The 25,671-nt window shown below is 34.5% G+C and overlaps 3 protein-coding genes across 3 annotated transcripts in view; 2 read left to right on the top strand and 1 right to left on the bottom strand.

Annotated features, from left to right (window-relative positions):
* The window catches only part of LOC128678294 (lachesin-like), a 77,168-nt gene extending 68,327 nt beyond the window's left edge, over positions 1-8,841 (bottom strand). Inside the window, exon 1 of the mRNA XM_053759736.1 lies at positions 8,362-8,841. Within this exon, the coding sequence (XP_053615711.1) occupies positions 8,362-8,527 (166 nt within the window). The 5' untranslated portion in view covers positions 8,528-8,841. The remainder of the gene's footprint in view (positions 1-8,361) is intronic.
* A 4,476-nt stretch (positions 8,842-13,317) lies between these two features.
* Positions 13,318-20,172, top strand: LOC128678131 (uncharacterized protein). Its single transcript, XM_053759470.2, has 11 exons — positions 13,318-13,703; positions 13,846-14,026; positions 14,590-14,735; positions 15,247-15,475; positions 15,804-16,005; positions 16,437-16,671; positions 17,287-17,480; positions 18,027-18,126; positions 18,263-18,385; positions 18,669-18,847; positions 19,160-20,172. Exons 1-11 carry the CDS (start codon positions 13,515-13,517, stop codon positions 19,341-19,343), a joined length of 1,962 nt encoding a protein of 653 aa, XP_053615445.1. The 5' UTR covers positions 13,318-13,514; the 3' UTR covers positions 19,344-20,172.
* A 561-nt stretch (positions 20,173-20,733) lies between these two features.
* On the top strand, positions 20,734-23,395 carry Spf30 (Splicing factor 30). Its single transcript, XM_053762468.2, has 4 exons — positions 20,734-20,891; positions 21,075-21,337; positions 21,915-22,061; positions 22,902-23,395. Exons 1-4 carry the CDS (start codon positions 20,850-20,852, stop codon positions 23,170-23,172), a joined length of 723 nt encoding a protein of 240 aa, XP_053618443.1. The 5' UTR covers positions 20,734-20,849; the 3' UTR covers positions 23,173-23,395.
* The last annotated feature ends 2,276 nt before the right edge of the window (positions 23,396-25,671 follow it).

Genomic DNA, 25,671 nt, shown 5'->3' with positions numbered 1-25,671 from the left:
TTTAAGCTATTGTTTTTTTAGAATATAATATCTTCAAGTAAACAATAGACAAAATAAGTATTTTTACAATATGTATGACATCGTAGTAAATTCATACAGGACAAATTGTTCGCAATTCATCCGAACAATTTTTCCTATTTGAAATTACTCGTCTTGGGGCATGAATCTTATCTCATTTCAATTATGTAACTGTATAATTACATCTTTATATGACATGATAATTATATAATACATAAGATTTGTATTATTTTTAAATGTAGGTAGAAATAAACATACACTCAGAGCTTAAAGAGCTTTTCTTTTCGCTAAATAAAAACAAACCATCTTAGGGTTTTTTTTCCCTCCCAACTTAAAAATTAAGGTAAACAATAGGTTTCCAAATCACATAATACAACGGAAAATGTGGAGGCAGAATTGTTGATAGGAACAGCGTGTGTGGAGATAAGCATCTGCTGAGTGGTCCCCTTGTGTTTTCCGATCCAAGCTCTGTCGCTATTAATTTCTGAGCCCGTCGCACAGCTAATACACAGGCTTGGACGTGATGTGATTGTATTTGCAAGTAAAATGTGTATGTCGATAATTTTACGCAGTGGCATTATCGTGTTTGGGATAAAAATGAGGGTAAATTTAAGTTTTTCGACATTTTTATTATTATTAAGAGCCATTAGGTGTGGTCACGATAAGTTAATCTCGGGTAATCTAATGCTTCATTTTTCAGAATCGAGACGATCGCCCCGTTAATTAAATATCACCAACTCTGTTAATATCATGCGTTTTAATTTTGATTTCATAGAATGTCTTGAGAAACCAGTCGGTTACTGACACAAAAAATCCCGATTGAATAAATGTATAAATACTTTAAAATCAGGGCTATTCTACAGTTCATAAACTTTAAAAGAAAGTACAGAAAATAAATTGACAAAGCAAACTTTCTCGTCACCTTGGCTTGCCAATAAGGAGCACGTCCCCGAAATGTAAAATGAGGGGAGACGTTAATAAAAATTCCACGCTGAAACAACAAATTAAACGAAGCCGAGCCACTCGAAAAGCCATAAGTACTCATCTCAATTGCCGCCGATAAGAAATCCAAGCTTCGCCGATGTATTCCCGGCACGTTTCGGCTCACGGTTTTTTCTCGCTATGGTGCTGTGGCGTTTAAAACGAATTGACTCTTAAATTCTTCAGAATGAAATGTTGTCGGAGTTTTATTAAATCGAGTGTAACCATTCCTGACATTACGCAAATGGCGGGTCCTCCCCTACATCTGTCGCAGGGATGCACCCCCTTAATAAGTGTTAACGCTCGCCGGCTGCGATGAACACTGAGCGCCGACTCAAGCTAAATCTCTACAAATTCTTGATACAAATTAATGCTGCGGGAGACTGCGCGGCCGTCTCTTGTAATTTCATTTCGTAAAGCTGTGCGCACCCCACGACTCAATGGTATGCGAACGCGATGCGATGCGACTAAAACAATGAAAAAATACTTGTCTCTGAAGTAACATCGAATGTATGCGTACCTACCTAAACAATAATTATATACTATCCACATCCTGTTCGATAGTACAGCGAAGCATTTTATATGGGAATGACAATAAGTACGATGATCATAATGAAATGATTTTAGTAGGTTCTTTCTATCTTCAATGACTGAACATTTTTATTTCAAATTGTTCTCCATAATATCTTATTGTCAATATATTCACTTTATTATTTCATTTATCTGCATTATTGAATATTCGAACAAGCTTTTTATATTTTAAATTGATTTATATTTATGTATTAAATTGTAAAAGCATTAGAACATTTCTTTTTCTTTTTTACCATAGTTACTCGTATTTATAATTAGGTATAGATTTCTGAATACGACATATATCCGTATATCCACGTATTGTTTCAAAATATCACCTCGAGACTTATATTCGTATCAGCTCACACATAAATTATGCACAAACAATGATATTGGTTATACGAATAATACAATCGTACAAATTGCAATTCATTTCTATTTTTCAGACCATTAACCCTGGACAATAACACGGGGCGGAATAGCACGAGTAAAATAAACGCCGGGCGAAATAGTTCGGAACTGGTATCATCGTTGCAAATGTAAATGAACAATTAAAGCGCTCGCCGTGGCCAGAACAATGATGATAATTATTTTAGTTTGCTGTCGGCGGTTGTCAGTCGCGCGACACCCGCCCGCCCGTTGGAATGCTTCTCGGACCCCTATTTTCGCCATTAAACAGCGACACTTCTGCTGTTCGTAAATTATTATCAGCTAGCGCTTTCATTACTCCTACCCAACAAAGGAACTCAAATATACGTAGTGATTCAACTTCGATTCGAGCGCCTCCTCCTCTATTGTTAAAGTCAGAAATCGCGGCTCATATTAGGCCCGAGGTGAAATTTTGATTAATTCGTTACACTGTTCACAGTTATCGCTAGTTCCAGCCGAGGAACTCCGATGAAAGGACAGCCCGAGCGTTGAAATAATTGCATTGCTGTAATTTCAAACAGCGTTGCATTGTTAGCTTTAGTTGCTATCGGCTTTTATAGTTAAATGAAATTCAAACACTCGCAATTCAAATAGCTATTGATCAAATAAAAAATTCTGAAGTAAAATGTTCAACCATATCCGCTAGATAACTTTCTTTATAATTAATTAGGTAGATAGAAGGAACACAACTCTAATCTGATTGTGTTACCCGCGTAATTTGCTATGAACCCCCAAAAGTCGAAATCAATTTAAAAAATAAAGCTTTATATTTTGAAGATTATTTTATAACTTTACCACCAACCTGGGAATGAAGTTGTTGCTTGCCAGTTGTCAAGGCTTTCTATCAATAATTCTCGTTTATACTAGTAGTATCCAATTAAAGGGCGATAATTCATTCATTATAGAGATCATTCACCCATTGTAGAAATACCCGTCTATTTTCAGGTTCTCAATTTCCAACTTCTCCAAGTCTGAAGGTAGCTCAAAACACGGCATCTCTTGGTAACAAGAATTCACACCAGAGGGGTTAGTTTGAGTTTGCATTGCAGTGTGGTTGTCGTTGCGTCACAATGGCGCAATGTGATTGGTTCGCTGCGTCTCACTACGAATCGATTCGATGGTGAGAAGTGAAATGCAAACCCGCACTTCGCCCACATCTTAAATAATAGTTTCAGTCAAAACTGAAAACGTGCGCAGAAGTACGCCATTATATCCGAGCATCACCGGGGACCGGTTAAAATCAACGTCAAATTTGATGGTTCAACTCACCCTACAATACTAAAGTAGTAGGGATCCCTCCCTATTACTTATAGCCTAATTTTTATCCCTAAAGTTAGTACTAAATTTACCCATTTTTCTGCCCGTGTACTAAAGTTCATAACAATCAGCCCAATAGATTTTGCGTGACAAACATACATCCTCACAAACTTTTTCATTTGTAATATTAGTAGGATGAGTGTATTTTCGGACTTATCAGTAAGTTTTCTTTCTAAACGGTTTCGCAGCTGACCGCCGCTAATTCAATTCCACAATTATTTTGCGCCCAGAGGGACTTTTTTCACTGGGTCCGATTTGGTGAAAAAAATATTTACAATGGTCTGTCATCTGTCAATCTGGTGGACTGGACCTTTAAAATTAGACTCGTCAATTCCTTTTTGGCCATTTAAATAAATAAATATATTAGGACAAATCACACAGATTGAACTAGCCCCAAAGTAAGTTCGAAACTTGTGTTATGGGATACTAACTCAACGATACTATATTTTATAACAAATACATATATAGATAAACATCCAAGACCCGGATCAATCAGAAAGATCATTTTCCATCATGACCCGACCGGAGATCGAATCCAGGACCTCTCGGTTCTGTGGCTAGAACTTTACCACTGCGCTACGGAGGTCGTCACTAAATTGACCTCACTAAAAGACTCTGTTCCAACTGGACCTATAAAATGTCATCCATCTCTGAACATTCGACTTCCTATCAATAACATGGTGATTATTGGGTAGTATGGCCCTCTATCCCTATAATACAATTTTAATATATTTTTCCTAAATATTTCATTGACAGATACCTGTTACTTATTTGAGTACAATAGAAGCTGATTTTTCTGCATGCCACATTCGCAGCAAATTCACCCCAAATTAAATTTCATTGATTCAAAGCTCATTCTGCGAAGTGCGTCGGTGCCTACATATCAGTGGCCGTGGGAGGTGAGGACGCAAATGGCCTGCATTGGTGGCGGGATGCTTTCAACTCGCGTAATTCAGTTAAACCAGTAATTTATGACTAGCCAAATTACTGGCATCACTCGCTGACGCTAGCGTTAACAGCAATGCAATCCATATGCGAGGGCAATTTTGATAAATGCAAACTTTACACGATTTTAGTAACGATTTAAACCGTCATAATCAGTGATTTTGCGCACGATTTCGAATGCTGATTGGCAATCTATTTTTTTTATATTCACTCGCCACAGATGTAATTTGAAATAGATCAAGGTCAAAATAAATAAAAAATTAAAATAAAGAAAATAAATAGATCCCCAATCAAAGACATAAGTTCCACAAGACAAGAGATCAAGATCAAGACTATAAAAAAAACGAATATCAGAATGACAGAAAACATATTTTTTGTAAAAATACCGATGGATAAATATTGATTAGGTAAAGTGGAGGATGTAAGGAAATGTGGCTATATCTGTCTGCTCATGAAAGTATAATTTTATTCCGTTTCTGTTAATCTATGGTTGTTACCATCGTTCACTACCCCTGTTTCTAACGAACACTCTGTTTCATATATATCTAACGACCAAAAAATAATATATCTACACCTAAATTCACTAGGTTAGGTTTAATTCTAACTTTGTGACACTACAACTTTCTGCTACAAAATATTTCTTTTTTGTTGTAACATGTATGTAATATATGTAGGTATTATGTATATATGCACATACATACATTACATGCATGCACGCAATACATGCACTTAAGAAGCATGAACATATGTATCTTACTCTAGGAGCACATTTTCGTTAAAACACCCGGCGGCAGTTAAAAAATTCAGTCTTGAGAATTAGTATTTTCAAGTTGTTTCTAATACGGCTACTTACAAGAACATAGAAACCGTATCTATTTTTAGACAAGTTTATTAATATTTTCTATTCTTAACCCACTAACCAATATTTATTAGTAATTTATGGAAAACACAACAAATCTAAGATTTATCTTCCAAAGATCCCATGAAAATACACGTACATAACAATTTAGTATTGACTGACTTTTGCCCGCATGTATTTCCCTCCCAAAAAACATATTTCAGTCATTCTTTTATACCAAATCCTACAGGACGGGTAAAATTTAATTGATTTAAATTCATATTGTCTTCCGTCTCTTGTTCCATTTACCATTTTCCGCTACCTACGTGCCTCATCCCGTTTCCGGCAACGTGTCCCATCTCAGTTTCTGCAACGTGTCCCGTTTAATCTCGTACGACATGTCACATCCAACTTCAAACATAAATAAAAAATTACATGTGTTTAATTAAAAAATAACTATTCATACAAACTAGCACTCCCTATTTCAACCCCTTAGGGATGGAATTATCAAAATCCAATAAATCCATTATTTACTAACTACAGATGTAAATATAAAATTTAATGTGTCTCATAGATCTCTCAGATTTGTACCCCCTTTTTCACACACTTTTAGATGGATTTCCAAGTACAAAACTGTATGTTTTGCTCTGTAACCTTCCAGTGAAAATCTCATCAAATCGGATACGCCATTCCGGACAAAAACAAACAGACAGACAAAATAATCTAAAATAAAAGTTTAAATTGCATAGTATAATCTGTTTCTATGAAACAAGTTAATGAAACTGTAATATAAATTTGTGTAAATACTGCTTGAAATAAAACACTTACTTGAAATTATATTTTTTCACGTTTAAGATCAAAAACACATTTTTTTAATTTTTTGTAACCTTTCGTTTAGTGAAGGTTTTAAAAGTTAATCTTAGAAAGTATTCTTCATATAATTTTGTTTCATTAAGAAAACTTTAATCTTTTTAATTCCTTATTTTCTCAATTCAGAATCTGTTAGGTTTTGAAAAAAATCATTAATATCGATCATAAAAACATGTATTTCTTAGGCTGTACTTGTCGTTGTTATGTGTGAATGTTGTAAGTAGGTGTTGTTCTATTTCGACGCCGCCCACTCGTCATTCTTAATAAAATAACGATTTGTTTGTTATGAAAATATTTAGACAGACAGATTAATTCGGTCTCAAATGAAGAGAACTAAAATGAACATATAAAATTTAATTTAAAACTTATATTATTTTCATACTTTATAAATAAAAAAATATCGTATAAAAAATTAATATAATAATGATTAAGTTAAACAAATTCATATCTATTTCCTATAAAATGATCTACTAAGTACTTAGCGGTCTGCCCCGGCTTCGCTAGGGTAAAGCCATAATAAAACTTCATCAAATTCGACCCAGTAGTTTTTGAGGATATTCATTACAAACAAAAATACAAATCTTTCCTCTTTATTATATTAGTATGGATAAATTAGTAAGTACCTACAGTACAGTATGTACAGTCAACAGCACATCAAGTTAACCTGCATTAACCTCTATGGCGCGGTAATAACGGCGAAAATGCAATGAATTTGACGTGCTGTTGACTTAATAGTTTAGGAGACATTAATAAAAAATATAAATCGTTCTTCATAATTCTTTCTGATACTCTCATTCCTTTTCTGTTGAAGCAGTCATGGAATCTTCTTCCAATTAGTAAACAGGAGTCAAAAACCATTTCGGTCTTTAAGAAAATAAATAAGAAACATTACCTCTCCATTCCATCCTAATATGTATATGTATATATATATATATATATATATATATATATATATATATATATATATATATATATATATATATATATATATATATATATATTATTTGTGTTTATTTCTTACAAGTAGTTTTATATATTCCATATTCATATTTTGTATATAATGCATTATGTATAATATTTAAGTATATCGTATCATATTTATCTCTTTTTCTTAAACACGCCAATGCCATTTTTTTCATTTTTCTTTCGCGCGTCTACCTACTTAAAGAAATTTCTATACTTAGCTTGCTATTATAAGTTTTATATTTACACTGTTATGTTATGTACATAAATAAATAAAAAATATCAAAATCTGATATAAGTACAAATTTATGGTTATTAAATACAATTCACAAATATTATGGCCAATTGCCTTTAGCAAACTGAATTATCTTACTTTGAACATTATCACAGGAAATTACTCGTAAACAATATTGACATTATATCAATCAAAGTGATTAAAAGCTGTTATAAATGAGACTACTAGGTCAAATTTAACTACCTAACCTACTTTATTTATCAATATATAATATTTATCCGAAAACTACATGCCCATAACTTTGGTTAAAATATGAAATAAATAAGTAAATTAGTAAACCATATTCTCAAATAAATTTATTTTACAGATGTTTCGGATCTTGTCACAAAGGACCCTGGTTTTATAAAAGTACGTAGGAATTAATTATTGAACTCCTAATAAATCAGCTGATCACCTTAATATAGGTGTTCAACTAAGTTCGTATAATATGAAGGAAATAAATGTCAATTTTGAGAACTTGGTAATGTTAAAGTGCCTTTCAACCAAATCGTTGAACTAAAAATAAAACACAAAATATATATAGTTAACTACTGATTCACACAACAAGTTGTACTTAATCTAAAATTACTTCATGCCCTTTATCTCTACTCTTTGTTATTGCGAGTAAAAAAATTTTATGAAAATATTGAGACAGGTAATTTATACTTTTGATATCAAATTAAAAATTCAACATACATTATTTAATACCTAGCGCAATTATTACACATATGATACTGGTATAACTCTTAGCGTAACATTACTTACAAAAAATATATAAGTACCTACTTACCAATTTATAAATAATATTTAGAAAAAGGTTTTTTTAGGATTATTTATTGTGTAGGATTTTAAGTAGATATCAACTAAATTTTAAGTAGATTTTAGATAGTTATCAACTCGGTAGGTACCTACCTAGTATAATAGGATGGAATAATTATTCCATATAGAGAAATTCAGAAATAAAGTTAAAACGATAAATCAGTATGTAATATACTGCAGTGTCAGGGTATCTTAATTAGCTGTGAATATGGGTGAACTGATAAAACTATAGGTAACTAACCAATCTACCACACTAAGTACATATTTATAAAATGTTGACCGAAGTGAAACCTGGGTGGCTTAGTGGCTGTTAAGCCACTAATTTTAAAAGGCTTACCTGAATTTGTAAGTGTGTTATCGCCGAGACCTGTGGATGTGTCGACATCTGCATGGGCGTCGGCAGCAGCGGAGGCGAACACAGCTGCGCATGCCCATGCGCAGCTCGCCAGAACAACTCGCGCACGCGATCCGCTTCCGCAACCATTGTGATGGAACTTGGCCATATCACATCACCAACGAGGATCGTTTTTATTTTCTAGTGTTCACCAACTCAAACTCAAGTTTTTTCAAACTTTTTAAAAAGTTATTATTTGTTGTAACTAATGAAACAGTTTTAGTTCTTTTAAATTTTAACGTTAAAATATACAGCTTGCGACTTTGTCAACTTCGTGTTAAGTTTGTGTATTACGGCCGCGTAGTATCGCAGCGGCGGCAGCGAGTAGAGACAGCGGACAGACGATGAGTTGGCAGCGTGGTCGCGACAGCACTGTCCGCGAGCGCACATCGCGCCGGCGACCGGCTCCTTCGGAGTCGCAGCGTCTCGCACCAGCCGCGAGGAGGGCCGCTGCGCGCGCACCGTCCTCGCCAGCCAATCGCACCCCGGGGGTGGGTCCTACCGTAAGACGCACGGAAGTATATGCGAAGGCCTATGTACAGATGATAGCGGACAGGTGGTTTCGCGATCGTAATTAGCCTTCTGATAACTTATAGCGACATAAATAAACTTAACCGCTGGACGATTAAGATAGCGCCTCCAAAGTGTGTCGACCTTACCTCAACGACCTATTACTTACCAATTACCCATCCACGCCTGCCTGCAATATTATGCGCATTTTAATATATTCTAATGGAATTCCAGAGGAAACTCCTTGGGCCTTCTGAAAGTTTAGGCGCGGCAAACTTTTTATTTTTGCAGACAAACTCCAAACAGTATTGTCGGGTTCAGAACGGAGCCTAAGTAATGTTGTGTTACTCCGAAATCCCATTTTGAGAGTTTACTTTCCTACCTATATCTCAAAATAAAGTAGTAAAAGAGTAAGTGAGTAAATAAAGTGAGAGTTTGAGTACCTAAAATTACATGATAGATTTAAAAAAAAACTTATATAGATTTGAAATATTTAGCTTTTTAAGATTTAGAGAAACTATTTATAGTTTTTCTAAATTTTTATAAGCCTGAGAAAAAGACCAACACATTATCTGACAATCAAAACACTAAATTATATTAATATAAACTAAAACTATCTAACATTAAAAAAACTTATAAATACTATTAAATGCAAAATATAACTATTATATGAAAAAAGATATTTAGATATTTTCAATTTATAAGTTTTTTTTTCATTTAATAGTATAGAAGGCTTTTTTTTGGTATTTGGATCTGCTTTATCTACATACAGTACCCTATTATATATCTACAGGCTTTTATCTCACAAACTACATGTTTTTGATTTTTTTTTAAATCAAAATTGATGATCTCTTAGATTTTTCTTTTAGAATCAGGATATATATTTCAATGTTGTATTTAACTATATCTACATAATTTTGTAACACATTAATTTATTTTAATTTTTTGTTTAATTCTAGGTTTATATTTAATTATAATTCATACGCGGAATGTAGGTTAGTAGGTAGGTACTAGGTACCTAGTCTATATCCTACCTACCTAGTCTATACCTATCTTTGATGCGAATTTCGAGTGGGAGTATCTAATCGAACCCCACCCGCGGTAGGGAAAAACTCGTAATACTAGTAAAGTACTACTAGTATAAACTCATTGTTTGTAATTTTCTACATTGCAACTAGTCTAATGACATACTTTTTCCTAACGTAAAAATATAAAAAATGGTATGTAGGTTGTATGACAGTATAATCTTATGACGTATGTACAATTTTGGAGTCAAAAATCATTACTTTAATTGGACAAAAAAATGTTAATCCTGTAATTAATAAAACTGATGAATTAAAATGCCATTTAATAATCGTTTTTGATTAATTGGATACCTTTTTACATTAATCAAATAGCCAATTGAAATTAAAAAATAAAATTCATTGGTACCTGACTGATAAATTCGATTCAATAACTTAGTTCAGCCGGCCTCGATTAATTTTAGAGAAAGAAAGAAATCAAAACATATAATAAAACAACAGAAAAAAGATATGTACATGAAATATATTTACATAAAAATAAAATTAGGCGATAGAGTGATAGTAATAAAGAATCTGAAAAAAAATGTTTGTCTGTGTGTACCGCTAACGCCGCTCCGGAACTACTGGACGGATTCGAATGAAACTTTTTTTGTTATATAGCTATTAAGCCTAGGCAACATATAGGGTATAAATGATTTTGATAACTGGAACACCTGATGGAATACTACGATAGCCCAGCTAAACGACGACGACGAAACGACGAAAATGACGCCATAACAAAAGTTGTTCAGCCTGATGAGCATTTTCTGTTGAAGTATAAAGATCGAAGATCTGGAATACCTGATGAAGTCCCATGATGGTCCAGCTAAGCTATAGGAAATATAGAAACGACGACTTAACAAAAATTGGTCAGTCTGATGAGTATTTTCTGTTGAGGTATAAAAATCGAATATCTAGAACACCTGATGCAGACCCCAGGGTGACTTTCAGGTCTTTTTATATTGGCGACCAAAGGAATAAAGAAGTGGGAGTGGGACACGTAACGGGAAATGAAATGAGGTACGTTGCGGGAAAATACATTGGACAATTTGTAGGAAACGGGACAAGATAAATTTCGGAACGAGACCGTAACGGATATCGTAGCGGGAAACGGGGAATTGAACTAAAGATCACAAAAATACGAATTTGAATCATAGTACCTAATAAATAAATTTTACCAGTCTTAGAATACGCGATAAAAGAATAACTGAAATTTTACTTCGATTCATTTTAAAAACAGAAATACATGCGATGCCACGGGTAAAAGCTAGTCACGAATAAAATAATATTGTGAGTTTAAAAAATAACAAACTTCTAAACAGCCAGTGTGAATTAAAAACTAATTTCAGCAAGGTTCGGCCTGCACCTAGGTAAGCATGAACACGATGACTCGTGTGTTCCATAATAAAAATTTTTATTAGAAGATATTTCATTTTGTTCTGAGGTTAATACGGGTCTGTGAATTTATTATTATTAGTTAATACGGGTCTGTGAATTTATTAGAACCTTCCTAACTAATATTATAAAAGCGAAAATTTGTTTAGTTTGTAACCTTTCACGTCCACCTCTTATTGTCTATTCAACCAACCGTCTTTCCTATACAAAAAATTAGGAATAGTGAGAAGGACATACAGACTACTTTATATCCTGGAAAAAAGAACTGTTCCCGTGGTAAGTTGTCATGGATGAAGCCGCGGCAAAAACAAGCAATTTACAAATAGGAGACACCGCTACACTTTATGGATCCATAAGCCATCTCAAGTATATAAACTTTTTGTTAAAATAATCTGCAAATGTGATGAATATTAAATGAAACTCAACCCGTAGAACAAGCTGGTTTTCAAAAGCGGATTTTTCACAAAAGATATATTTATATCGTAAAACAGCTGATGGAGAAGAACTACAGAATTTAACATACTACCCTTTATAAATTATGAAAAGGCCTTCGTCAGCGTCGAACACGGTAAACAAGCAAGCACTAGCTTTTAAAAAATAAAAATGTACCGCAAATCTTAGAAACCTACGATGACAAGACATGGAATCTTACAAAAGGAACCAATTACAAAATTGCGGTAGCGCAAAGTGCCATAAGATGGCGCCTAGATGGGTCGACGATGTAAAGGAAATTACTGGCGACGTTAGTATGAACGGAAAAGGGCCTATACCAAGCAGTGGTTGACGAGGGCAGTCCTCTAGATGAAGAGGACGATGTTAAATTTATTAGATAAACTGCTGCTTCAGTCAAAAATGCCGATTTTAACTTTATACATATAAGTAGAAATTTTATAAAAATCTACTTTCCATTCGAATTACCAGAAATTAAAAGCCGACAATTCCAACAAGGGTAAACTTAGTCGTCCTCACTCATGGATTTAGTAAGTACTTCGTACAACGGAGTATCTAACCTACTAATGGGGCATATTATCATATACGCAAAACTCAGTGCAGATGGCTATATATACTGATACAACTAAGGTACACAAACATTGAACATGAAAGCATTAATAAAGTACTCAAATGTGCAGTAATACTCCCTATTCCATGAGGTACCTACCTAGTGCTTCCTGAATACAGTAGAATAGGGAGTATTACTGCACATTTATCTCGCTAGAGTACAGCACTGTATGTTAGGTACACAAAAGCTTTGCCGCCTTTTGTTATGTCGATGAAAACGTTTATATTAGAGTACTTTATTAATCCTTTCATTATGTAAGCATTCGTTTGTGAAAATATACAACATTGTAGCATATTCGGGTGCTGAAAAAAGTGGAAAAATCGTTTTCCATAAGATATAAAATCTTCGAAAACTATGGGATACGCCTCACGCTGTAAAATTTTCAAGTAAACGGTCGAAAACACTCGGAACACTTTACACGTAAAGACTTATTAACTGACCTGTATGAAGTCCATATTGGACTTCATATAGGTAAGATCTTCAGTGTAAATCAAGTTTATATCAGTTTCTGACCATAGTTGACCAAATAATGCAGAACATAACCTAAAAATGTATTATTATTTTCAGGATAATCCACTAAATCCTTCCTTTTTCCTTTAAACTTGCGTAGAAGGTATTTTTGTTCATAAATCTACAATAATATTGATAATTGGCGCTTTTTGCCTCCATTGGCAATGTTGTGTACCTTAGTTGTACCAGTAGCGCCATCTGCGCTGAGCTTTGCGTAATATGCCGTATTACTAATTAGTAGGTGTACCCCGTCGTAGTACCTACTAATTCCATGGTACCTACCAAATGCTTCCCGTATACAGTACAACATCCATGTTTAACTGTCAAAGTCTAATATTATTCATTAGTCAATGTCAGCTGTCTGAATGTGTCATTTTATGTTAACTAGGTATAACTAGTGAACCTGATTAACTTCATTCTCTTTCTTTAAAATTTCTTAAAATGATAATTCAATTAACATAAGATAGTAGATAATCAAATATTTACGTATGTGACGTATGTGATAAGCAAATATTTTTATATTGAGATTATGCCTTGAGTACCTGTTTGTAATATTAAGAATGGATCAAAATCATACCAGACGGAATGATTTGGATATTGATAGCTTTCGCGGTGATTTGGAACCAGGGCTTGACAGAACTCGTATGAGACGACAGTCGGGTGGTTTTGTGGATTTAGGCAATGAATCACAATATGGTACAGGTGGACATCAAGCTTCTGGCGCGAACGAGATATTTGCCGATATACAGGTACCCATCTTAAATGTTATGCCTTAAGGTTCTTCTATATCTGACTATGATGGTGAACTCAATACCTACAGCTTCAAATTTAGAAAGTCTTAACAATGCTACTTTCATTCATACATATTTTTTTATAAATCAACTTTTTCAGGGTGATATTCCATGGTGGAAATCAAACTTTTTCATATCACAGCCTGTTCTATTTGGGACATGGGATGGAGTATTTACATCATGCCTAATTAACATTTTTGGTGTGATTGTTTTTCTAAGATCGGGTTGGATTGTTGGACAAGCTGGCCTTGTAAATGCAATATTCATAGTCATATTTACAGGTAACAATTTTTGACATGCTTTATTTTTTTATGTATCAAAATACTCAAATTATTTTCAATTGATCTAGACACTTGTCACTTTTTCAAACACCCACAATAGTTACTTCGCTTATTTATTTAAACTCTATTGCACAAAATACAATTTCTAAAAGTACAAGTGAACTTGATGATAAAAACATCTAACAGTCAGCCATTGGGTCATCTATTTATTTATTGATGACCTCGCAGTGGTAAAGTTCTTGCCACTGAACCGAGAGGTCCCGGGTTCGATCCCCGGTCGGGTCATGATGGAAAATGACCTTTTTCTGATTGGCCCGGGTCTTGGATGTTTATCTATATATGTATTTGTTATAAAATATAGTATCGTTGAGTTAGCATCCCATAACACAAGTCTCAAACTTACTTTGGGGCTAGTTCAATCTGCGTGATTTGTCGTAATATATTTATTTATTTATTTAATTAATTAAATTGGGTGCAAAAAAATATACTCAATACACAAGTTCTCACAAGTCACAACCATACTATAGTTGTGTGTATTAAATTTGATATTTGTTTTGTTTCAGTATTTGTGGCTCTGATCTCAGTACTTTCTGCTGTAGGAATATGTGAAAGATGTAGAATAGAAAGTGGTGGGGTTTACTTCTTACTGGCACATACACTTGGATCTAGGTTGGGCGGAGCTTTGGGCATCATCTATTGTTTTGGCCAGGTAAATAGATCATTTTATTTTACCTAAATGGTATGCATTACAGTAGATCTTGGCACAAAGATCATCTGCATACAAAGGTTGCATGAGTACCTCACTCTCATCTACTTATTGCATCAAACAGCAGTGCTTCCTTGGTTGGAAGTGTCACCACATTATCATCTGGTGACCCGCATATTGTTTTAATGAAATATCTTTTCTAATGTAATATCTATTATTTAATGTAATATCTGTTTGCCTGCTGAATAGTATAAAAAAATTTAAAGCATACATTGATATAGCAAACTTATAACATTGATAGAGGAGATAAAAAACAATAGTTTTTTAGTTTACTTATATAACAGCTCACACGGTGTTTTAATGAGTCTCAACCTTTGTGTATTTAAGATGAGTCTTCTTTGATTTCAATAGATCTCTTAAATATGTCAGTCTATTTTATCAATAAACTGTTCACCCCTTTGCTCACCAAGCTAATGGGTTACATTAAAGTTGTGTTTTTATACATTAATTACAGGCTGTCGGATGTGCCCTGAATGTGTTTGGTTTTGGAGAGTCAATGGCAACCTTAGTGGGTGCAGATAACACCTGGGCGGCGCGCGGGTTTGCCGTCGCAGCAGTCCTCTTATTGGGCACCATCAATGTGGCCGGAGTCAAATGGGTCATTAAACTGCAATTTGTACTTCTATTGGTCATACTTCTAGCTGCTCTCGACTTCTTTGTGGGTTCTTTCACTATGGACACAGGTAACACTCTTATGCTTTAAACTAGCACTTCTTGGACACATGTTTAAATATACAATCAATATAAAACCTTTTATTGTTAATAAATTACAAACTTGAAAATTAAATTATATACACAAAATGACCGAATGAATATTTGTTAGATCTCTCAAGACAGTTTGATCATGCATGACTGAAGCCTGTTACAACCCATATGTGGCTATTTTTTATATATTTTTGTTGAGGCTTAAATTATTTGGTGCAACTAGCTATTTATAAGGCATCTTTTGGTTAAATTGATATTTGAGAAATAATTTTTAAGTAATTCATTATTTCTATTATCATGTTTCAGATGCAAAATTTCAAGGTTGGCTCAGTGGTGTGATAAGCAATAACACATGGTCAAATTACCAAGATGACTACACTTGGTTCAAATGTTTTGGTGTGTTCTTCCCCACCATCACTGGCATACTGGCGGGCATCAACATGAGTGGCGACTTGAAAAATCCCTCCATTAATATCCCAAATGGTTCATTGGCTGCGATTAGCACTGGGTAGACCTACTTTATGAACTTGACATAAAATGGAGATACTTATTTGCCGCCCCAATCCGATGAAAGTAGAATAGAAAAAAAACTTAATATTATCTATTTTATGTAACTCAAAACACCACACCTTGCATGCTTTTATTCACTTTAAGTTAATAGTAATCTAGACCTTGAGTAATTCTCTAATTGGCCCTGGCTTTGTGTAGAAGGTTTATAAACGATTTCTCCAAATTTTGTTAAAGCACGGAATAGACTAGTTGGATGGATAGAAAACAGATTGCAATACCAAATCAAATTATTCTAATTGGTTGAAAAACTCTCAATATATTACCAGCTAAGTGAAGCACGGCGCCCTCATTTCTACTTTTTAATTACAGACTGATACCTTAATACTTGATGCCTTAAAACTTATAAACATAGTATATTTCTCATTACAGCACATTCTTATACCTAATGTTTATAATAACATTAGCGGCGACGGTGACTCGAGACACGCTGTTGAGCGAGTTCTCGATAGCGGCCGACATCTCCGCAGTGAAGGTGCTGCTGCTGGCCGGGCTCTACGTCAGCTCCATGAGCTCGTGCCTCGGAGCCATGTACGGGACCCCCCGGGTGCTGCAGAGCATTGCCAATGAGAAGGTCATCCCTGGGCTACAAGCCTTGGGGCATGGGGTAATGTATTTTTATTCACTTTTTTTATTTAGTACACCATCTCTGTAATTTTTAATTTTGATTATTATAGTTTGCTTACTATGACGACCTCGGTGGCGCAGTGGTAAAGTTCTTGCCACTGAATCGAGAGGTCCCAGGTTCGATTCCCGGTCGGGTCATGATGGAAAATGATCTTTTTCCCGTTCATTGGCCGGGGTCTTGGATGTTTATCTCTATATGTATTTGTTATAAAATGCACAAGTCTCAAACTTATTTTGGGGCTAGCTCAATCTGTGTGATCTGTCCTAATATATTTATTTATATTCATTTCTGTGTGAAGAAGTTCCAAAGTGTTTTTCTAAATTTAAGAGATGGGATATCCACAAATCTAAAACTAATTATTTATTAACTTATTATTTATTATATTTTTATGCTTTGTGTAATTACCATCATCCATGGTTCTTACATACAAGGACTGTATGTAATATTTTTAAGAGTGATATCTATTATTCAATTGCCATATGCTTTTGCATGACTATTGAAAACGCCTAAAAGTTCTTCATTACATTATTAACCTTTAAGTTACTTCTTCCACAATTCCATACTATGATTTTTTTTCATATTTTTGTTTCACAGAGAGGTCCGAATAAGGTGCCCATTTATTCCATGGTAGTAGTAGCTATAGTGACGGTGACGTTCATCATCATCGGCGACATCAACAAGCTCGCGCCCATCGTCACCATGCCCTTCCTCATCACCTACGCTAGCATTGACTACTCTTATTTTGCACTCGCTCAAACTTTTGATTTACAACATAGACGTGAAATGAGGTATGATTTTTTTTGTTTTTTTTATCTCATGGCCAGTATCAAACCCTATCCATCTAACTTTTAAAATAAATTTAAATCTACTTTGATTAAAATACTCATATGTTTTGCCTCGTTTTGTGCATGTCAAAAATATTGTAAAGGTATTGTGAGGTAAGGACAAAACATATTATTAACTTAGCTTTTAACTTTTATATAATAAGAGTATATAAAGATATCATTATTATTTTGTAAGTAAAAATATAAATTAGCTATATTGTTACTTAAAAAGAAAAAATATTTTTCCATTGGGTTCAGTCCTGTGACAGAACTTTTCAGTTACCTCAGTCAATAAACTTCAATAAATTGCCAATATTAATCAATAATTCACATATTAATCAGTCACTCATCCGTAATATGTTCGTTTGTAATGAATAAACCCATCAACTATTGGACTGATTTTGATGAAATTTGGCACAAAAATAGACGAAACGTTCAGGAGTATCATAAGCTTTTTTAATAGTTTACCCGAGCGAAGCAGGGACGGGCCGTAATAACATAAAATTTTAGGTTTCAGGGGCATTCGCAGCGAGATACACATGTATACGGTGCCACCGGCAGTGACCTTGATTTGTTGTTCCCGGAGAGGATACGGCATAAAAATGTTGGCGTAAGTGACATTATCTAATTTCAACATAATAAAATAAATTAATTTTTCAAGGAATTTAATATCTACAATGATATCATACAATACAAATATTATTTATCGCCTATAGAGAGAATAAACGGTATACTTTATTGTTCAGGATTTCACGCCGTCGCCGACGGAGCCGGCCACACTGGGTGGGCGCAGAGCCAACGCCGGCGTGCACTCCAAGAACACCAACTGGTACTCGCATCTCTGCAACCGCTGGCTGTCGCTCGCTGGGGTTCGTACTATACTATACCCATTACTGCACATCTCACGGACGGATCGCAAAAAAACATTTTTTCTGTTCTATGTTGCAATGGCAAAAAAATGTAGTTCGTTACAAATCCGTTTACTTTTTCATGATAGACTATACAAAAACAAACTTAAAATTTTTGAAGATTCGGCTATTTGAATTGAATTCGGATTTCAATGAACTATTCTTACGAAAGTAACAATGTCGAAGTTACGGACGGCCAATAGTTTATAATTTTTTCTTAAAATGTTTTCGTTTTAATTTCCAGGTGGCAATAAAGCTGCTGCTGATGTTCCTGGTGCACTGGGCGTACGCGCTGGGCTGCGTGCTGCTGCTGTGGCTGTGCTGGCTCTATATCGGCGCCGCCAACCCCGCCGTCAAGCCCGGCCGGGCTTCCGAGTTCCACTTCTTCCACTGGCTCAAAATTTCCTTCTTGCAGGCTATTGGGTAATATATATAATTTGTAACAACTTTACCCTTTTGAGATGAGTTTGCCGTTCTACAGTAGCCCGCATAAATAAATATATACTATTAAATTAAAAGAAAGATATAAATACAACGACGAACTTATCCCATGCCATGTAGGAATCACAATTTACTACAAAGATTTTTCAAATCTACCAACAAATAAAACCAACGGAAAGACCTTATGTCCTGACACAGGCTGAGAAGAGAGTTTATTTGTTGTATGTATAGTATATTGTTATTTCCAAATAAATTATTTTCATTTTAAACTATCTGTCCATAATAATGTTGCAGAAAACGTCCTCTGGAATATGAGCAGCTGGTGGTGACGCCGGTGCACGCGGACATCCCGACGCAGCAGGAGCGCCTCAACGACGACAACGAGGACTTCGCCTCGCGCCGCCGCTACCACCAGTCCACGGCGCTGCACGGCCGGCTGGTGGACGTCTACAACGACGCTAGACCCACTTTGACGTAGAAATATATGTGTTATTCCACTGGTTAAGATTCCATGGGAATTATTCCACTTAAAGCGCCTGGCTAAATCACCCAGCACCTGAGGCAAGGTGTCTTAGTCGACTTGAGATTTTATATAAAATAGTGACGCCCCCTTAGTAGGTGTCCACCACTCATTTAATTCGAAGATGAACCTCGGCATGGAGGGCAGTCGCTTACGACGTATTGTGCGCGTCACTACATTGTATAAAACAGAGTTGCTTCCCGCTGTCTGTCCTTGTGTATGCTTAGATGTTTAAAACTACGAAACGAATTTTGATGCAGATTTTTTAATAGATAGGAATCCTGAAGAAGGTTTAGTGTACGTTTTTATACGAGCGAAGCCAGGACCGGGCGGCAAATCTTTATAAAAATAAGTAAGTGAAACGTCGCGACTTCATCGATTTTTAATTACCCATAATTTCTGTAATATGCTACTCAAAAACTTGTGGAACATCACATATACTTAAATAACTTTTCTACTTTTGACGAAATAGATTTGTGTGATTTATCGCCAGGAAAAGTTGCTGCATTCATAATAATATACACTTTGGGAGTTGAAAGATTGACCTCAGATAATTTCAGTACAGTTCTAAATCAGCAATCACTTCTAAATGACCACTTTAGTTTTTATTAATTGTAATTGCTGTTCACTAATTTAATCAATTTGTATTTTACTAACAATCAAAAGACTAAGATACTCCCGAAGCTAAGATTAAAATAATTTTCTAAAATAGAATATTGAATGTTTAAGTGTGTATTTATTTTTATAATTATTATTTGTAATGACAATAAAATATGATTTTATCTAATCTTTTTTTAATTGCAATTATATTTTGAATATAATCCATACTCATGCCATACTAATATGTGTGTTTGCTTATATAGTTTTATTTGGGTTTCGGCCAGCTAAGTATTTGTAGTTTAGGAAGCCAAATATATATATTTTTTGCTAACCAAATATATATATATATTTGGTTAGCTAAAATAGTTATACAATAATAACAAATTTATACCAACATATATAATAAAGCTATATAAAATCTATCTAAATGATTTTTTCCCATTAATGGAACTCCTCAAAATCAAACAACAGGGATTCGATTCTTTTAAAATCACCCCCATGACTCCTAAAAACTTGGGGAGGACCTACAACAAAGAACACACGACGCAAACGAAGGACTTAATAAATCCATGGTTGTTTCATTGTATTTTTTTCTTTTTTTTATCTACGTTCATGGTAGTCCTGCAAGCAGGATGTAGCGGTTTGTTGCAGGCAAGACTCATGTGAACTGTGCTGTGCCGTGAATGGACCTTTGAACTCATTCATGTCATTCAGTCATTTCTGTTCATTCTTAATTATTCATTCATTCGATTGATCGATTTGTCAATTTTTGTTTCTTGTTTCATATTGGTACCTAGCTTAGATAATTTTACAGAATTTAAAGTAAAAGCAACAACCGATCAGCGTCAATTTATTATTTCAGCGATGGCTGAAGATCTAAGGAATTATAAACTGCAACTTCAACAGGTAAGTCAACACTCATAGTTTCTTACTTGGTGCATTTGCATTTTTATTACCACGAGCGAATCTCGCTGCTGACTATGTACGCCGCACTATTTTCTGTTCTCATAATCCAACCGGCTCCTCAAAGTGCATCATATATTTTTTTGTGTAGGTATGTCAGTCTAATAAAACTAAATCTCTCAACAGGTGGAGGCTGCGCTACTGACAGATCCTCAAAATGAAGAGTTGCTGAAATTAAAAGCGGATTTAGAAGAAGTAATTGAGTTGACACAAGATCTTATTAAAACACAAGATGGTGACTCCAAAGTGACTAATATTCGTGGTTCTAGTAATGATGATGATGTTACAGCGTCGCTGTTGGCGGCTGAGGAAGCAGAGGCTGGAGAAAGGTCTTATTCTAGTTGGCGCATCGGCGAAAAATGCCTGGCCAAATGGAGATCAGATGGAATGTAAGTTCATATTTGTAGTTCCATCTCGAACTGTAATATTTTACTTTTGCCAAAATAAGATAAAATCCTGTTTTAAAATATCCAAATCGGGAGTCTAGGTTCCCAAAGAGAAAATTGACAATAGTAACCACAAGTGTGTGCTTTGTGTATTATATATACATATCGCAGAGTATATTTCAATCTTTCATGGTAGTCTTACAACTTACCTATTATAAATCTTGCAAGAGATTGTAGATACGATAAAATTTGTCTTTGTGTACTGCTTTTCTTTAATTGACAAGTTCAAACAGTTCCAGGTAAGCATAATCATTAGCAGGCAAGCATATATTACACTTATTTATAATGTACAATTGTGGACTTATCCTATGTAGAGATCTCTTACAATCAACCAGCAATAGGTAGGTGTTTATTATTTTCTAGTCATACTATTGTTATTACCATCTTTTCTTTAGTGAATTATTAAATGTTGAATACAAAAGTGAAAAACAAGTAAAATATTGTATTTTTGATGAAATTAAAAAAAAATTAAAATGAACATTTATATTGTTGGTGTTTCATTTATCTAAAAAAATTCCAGGTTCTATGAAGCTGTCATTGAGGAGATAGGTACAGAAAGTTTAAAAGTGAAATTTGATGGTTACACTACATTAGAAACTGTGGCTGCTGGTGATATCAAAGCAATAGGATCAGGCACAAAGAGGCCTCTAAGTGGAGATGAAAGCAAGTAAGTATATTTTTCTGAAATAGGTGGACTTTAAACTTTTATGGAGCAGGTTTATTTTTAATTAGTCGAGATGATTGTGCCAATTTCTTTATCAAGGAAAGCAAAGAAACCATGTAATATTTTTAATTACCTAATAGCCTAGTACAATCAATGGCACTTTAAAATTATACTATTGTCATGTTAGGCTTTATCTGAAGATGCTGGTGAAGCATGGATTTCCCTACAAATTTAAAACCAAAGTAATTTTAAAAAGTGTGTATATTACAAGAAATATGTTATTTGTATATTTCTTCTTATTAAGGTGATTGCATATGTTGAATTCCCATAAAAAATTCCAGTCTATGTTTTCAGTTAGTGTTAGGTTTCAGTTGCAATATCTTTTTTAAATTTTCACCCACGATTTAAAAAAATGAGATTACTTTTAATCATACAATATGATTTCTTAATTTTCCCTAAATTAGTTTAAAAGCTTGTGTAACATGTATTATAAATAAATAAAATAAATATATTAGGACAAATCACACAGATTGAGTTAGCCCCAAAGTAAGTTTGAGACTTGTGTTATGGGATACTAACTCAACAATACCATATTTTTATAAAAAATACATATATAGAGAAACATCCAAGACCCGGGCCAGTCGGAAAAAGATAATTTTCCATCATGACCCGACCGGGGATCAAGCCTCTTGGTTCAGTGGCAATAACCACTGCGCCACCGAAGTCGTTCTATCGAGTATCGTCAATATTATAACCATTTAAAACTAACACATTTTCTATAAATGTTGTTATTTAAATAAAATACAATAGTAATTAAACATATGCAACATAATTGGTTTTCAGACAGGGGAAGGGCTACAACAGGGAGTATTTAAAAAAGAAAAAACAGAAAAAACAACAAAGATTCAAACAAATCGAAGAAGAAAGGGAAAGTGAGAAAAATAAATGGCTTTCTTTCCACTCGAAAGCATCCAAAAAGGCTGGAGTAAAAGGAAAGAGCATATTTGCTTCACCTGATAACTTGACTGGAAGAGTCGGCATTGGAACTTGTGGTATATCAGGAAGGCCCATGACAGAATATACTCCTGGTGAAAAATGGAAGAAAGGTGGTTAACAAAGTGATATTTAATAATAAAAACTTAGTTGCAAATTATACTAATAATCAACATACGGTCTCATCTGTGAGGCTAACATTAATTGGATGTTTACTCTAGTACTAATTTGTAAGTACTGTAAATATACATTGTAAGGTTTTTGTTGTAGTACATTTAAATTTCTAGTAACAAAATGGATCCTGTATGTTTGGACTGCAAATATATTGTAATAAATACTTTTTTGAAATGAAATTGTTTTTGATTCTTAAATTTTGTTAATATATTCGCCGCAAACGCGGCGCAACAGTCATTGATAGTAACAACGTGGCCAGCTATTGATAGTCCCTTAAATTGCCGCGGGACTCCTTTATTGGGGGGAAGATTTTGGTTGTAGTAGAAATAGAAAACAAAACACAACTGCAGGTACTTTTCGCTTCATTGGGCTACGTAAATAGGTACTATTGTTTAGAAAATTCATATATACCTACCTAATTAGATGCACTGCACGTCATTTTAATTAATATAAAGTTAACATATCTCTGTATAGAATGCATAGATAAAACCACTTATTATCCTTAAAATTTAATTATTTTTATGAGAACTACTGCAACTTTGGAGTTTCATAAGTTAGGTAATTTTTATCCACCGAACTACTGCTACCCAAAAGTTGCCCTAGTCCGGTCAACCGGACTAACAACCGAACTACTGCTAATAGACGAATAAATATATAGAAAGCCTATATAATATAATGTGAGAAATGTGCCTTTGGTAAAATTCCTCAAAATTGAAATGTTAGTTTGAACAAGTTCAAACTAATAAAAACGCGCCGCCTATTAGATATCGTCGGTACACTGCTATTAGTGAATGCGAATAGCCACAGAGCGTGGGAGGTTATAAGTGTATCTAAAATAAACAAATCGTCATGTTCGGTTCGCCCATTGCTTTGTTTACAAAATATAGTGTAAATTAGGACCACTTTCATTGTAATCGTATGCGTGGGTACCTACTGCATAATGTCGGATCATTTTATCGACTTAAAACTGGTACTTCATAAAGTAATTAGTTATCTAACATTATTACCTAATAATAATAGTTTGGCTGCCTCGCATAGTACACATACCTATGTGTACTATGCGAGACAGCCAAACTAGGGATGCCGACGACCGTGCGAATTGGAAAATAAAATGTATGAAAGCGGACTCTGAACTCCGACGCTCAACGTTGGGAAGCTCTCGTACCTAGGTATAGGTAGTAGGAGCACAGGGAAGGACATTACTACCTAAGTCCTTCTCCGTTCACCTTTAATGAAAAACTCACGTAGGCGAAACTGCTAGCAAAAGCTTTTTTAATCAAATTTTCTTGTCGAATATGTTGAGCATCGAATCATGATGAGTATCGTTTTTTGGGCTTAGAGGTTACAAGTTGAAATTTATATCAAATTAACTGTTGTCCGCAGCTCCGTCCGTGATAGCTTATGTTTGAACCCGGGTAATAATCTACTTATATATTTTCCAAATGTCACGAACTGAAAGCGGGACAGGTAGACATTCGCATTAAAATATGAATACAGAGTCGCGGTCTACGGTCTCTTACAACTTTTATAAAATGAAACTTGTAAACCCGATCTACATATTTGACCATTCATGTCGCATATTTTGCTATTTCGCAGGGGAAACGTGGTGGGTGCTTACAGTTAGATACATTATATCAATTATGTATGTGATCGAATGTAACTAAACACCTTACTAAATACACATGTTCAATTCATCAACAATACAGTCGCAAACGGGCCATGAAAACATGTTACAGGTGGATAGAAACACAAACATTCGCGATTCGATTCATCTTGCCTACGCATGTAAACAACTGAGAGGTATTACACGAGATATTAAAGCGACTTATCGCTATTAGGTACACACAACTCATAAAGTGCTTTAGACATTTCCTCCTACTCATCAGGATAACAACTAGGATGAACAAACTTTCTCTGACAGATGACATAGTTTTGAATGTTCTTTAATCCGTAAGAAGAATTTCGTAAGAATTTACTAATTTGATGGTTCTTCTGAGTATACAAAAGCCAGCTAAGAAGCAAGTCTCCTGACTGATGGATATGCTACTACCTATTAGAGAAAAGTAAATCAAATATACCTTGTTTCATTTTTAAACCCCCGACGCAAAAAAGGGGTGTTATAAGTTTGACCGCTAAGTGTTTCTGTGTACGTGGCACCGTAGCTCATTAACGGGTGAACCAATTTGGATGCTGTTTTTTTTTATTTGATAGCTAATTTTTATGCGGTGGTTCTTAGATATGTTTGATCAAAATCGGTTCAGCCGTTCATAAGTTGTAGCGAAATGAATATTGAAAGTCGGGGTTTTTTTTGCCAAATAAACTTGTATGGATTTTAATGAATACTTAAAAGTAATTTAATACCCATGTCTGTCGTAATTTTATTACCCATGTTATTAAATACTTACCTAAACTAGGAAAGTAAGATAAGTCTTCAGTCTATAATAAT

The sequence above is a fragment of the Plodia interpunctella genome, chromosome 2 (assembly GCF_027563975.2).
Source record: "Plodia interpunctella isolate USDA-ARS_2022_Savannah chromosome 2, ilPloInte3.2, whole genome shotgun sequence".
Classification (NCBI taxonomy): Eukaryota; Metazoa; Arthropoda; class Insecta; order Lepidoptera; family Pyralidae; genus Plodia; species Plodia interpunctella.
The sequence above is the reverse complement of the archived record's forward strand: the minus strand, read 5'-3'. Positions and strand labels throughout refer to the sequence as shown.

Coding starts and splice junctions, on each gene's coding strand:
- LOC128678131 (XM_053759470.2), top strand. CDS start 13,515: ATGGATCAAAATCATACCAGACGGAATGATTTGGATATTGATAGCTTT. Junction 16,672..17,286: donor TACAAGCCTTGGGGCATGGG/GTAATGTATTTT, acceptor TTTGTTTCACAG/AGAGGTCCGAATAAGGTGCC. Junction 17,481..18,026: donor CAACATAGACGTGAAATGAG/GTATGATTTTTT, acceptor ATAAAATTTTAG/GTTTCAGGGGCATTCGCAGC.
- Spf30 (XM_053762468.2), top strand. CDS start 20,850: ATGGCTGAAGATCTAAGGAATTATAAACTGCAACTTCAACAG. Junction 20,892..21,074: donor ATAAACTGCAACTTCAACAG/GTAAGTCAACAC, acceptor ATCTCTCAACAG/GTGGAGGCTGCGCTACTGAC. Junction 21,338..21,914: donor AAATGGAGATCAGATGGAAT/GTAAGTTCATAT, acceptor AAAAAATTCCAG/GTTCTATGAAGCTGTCATTG.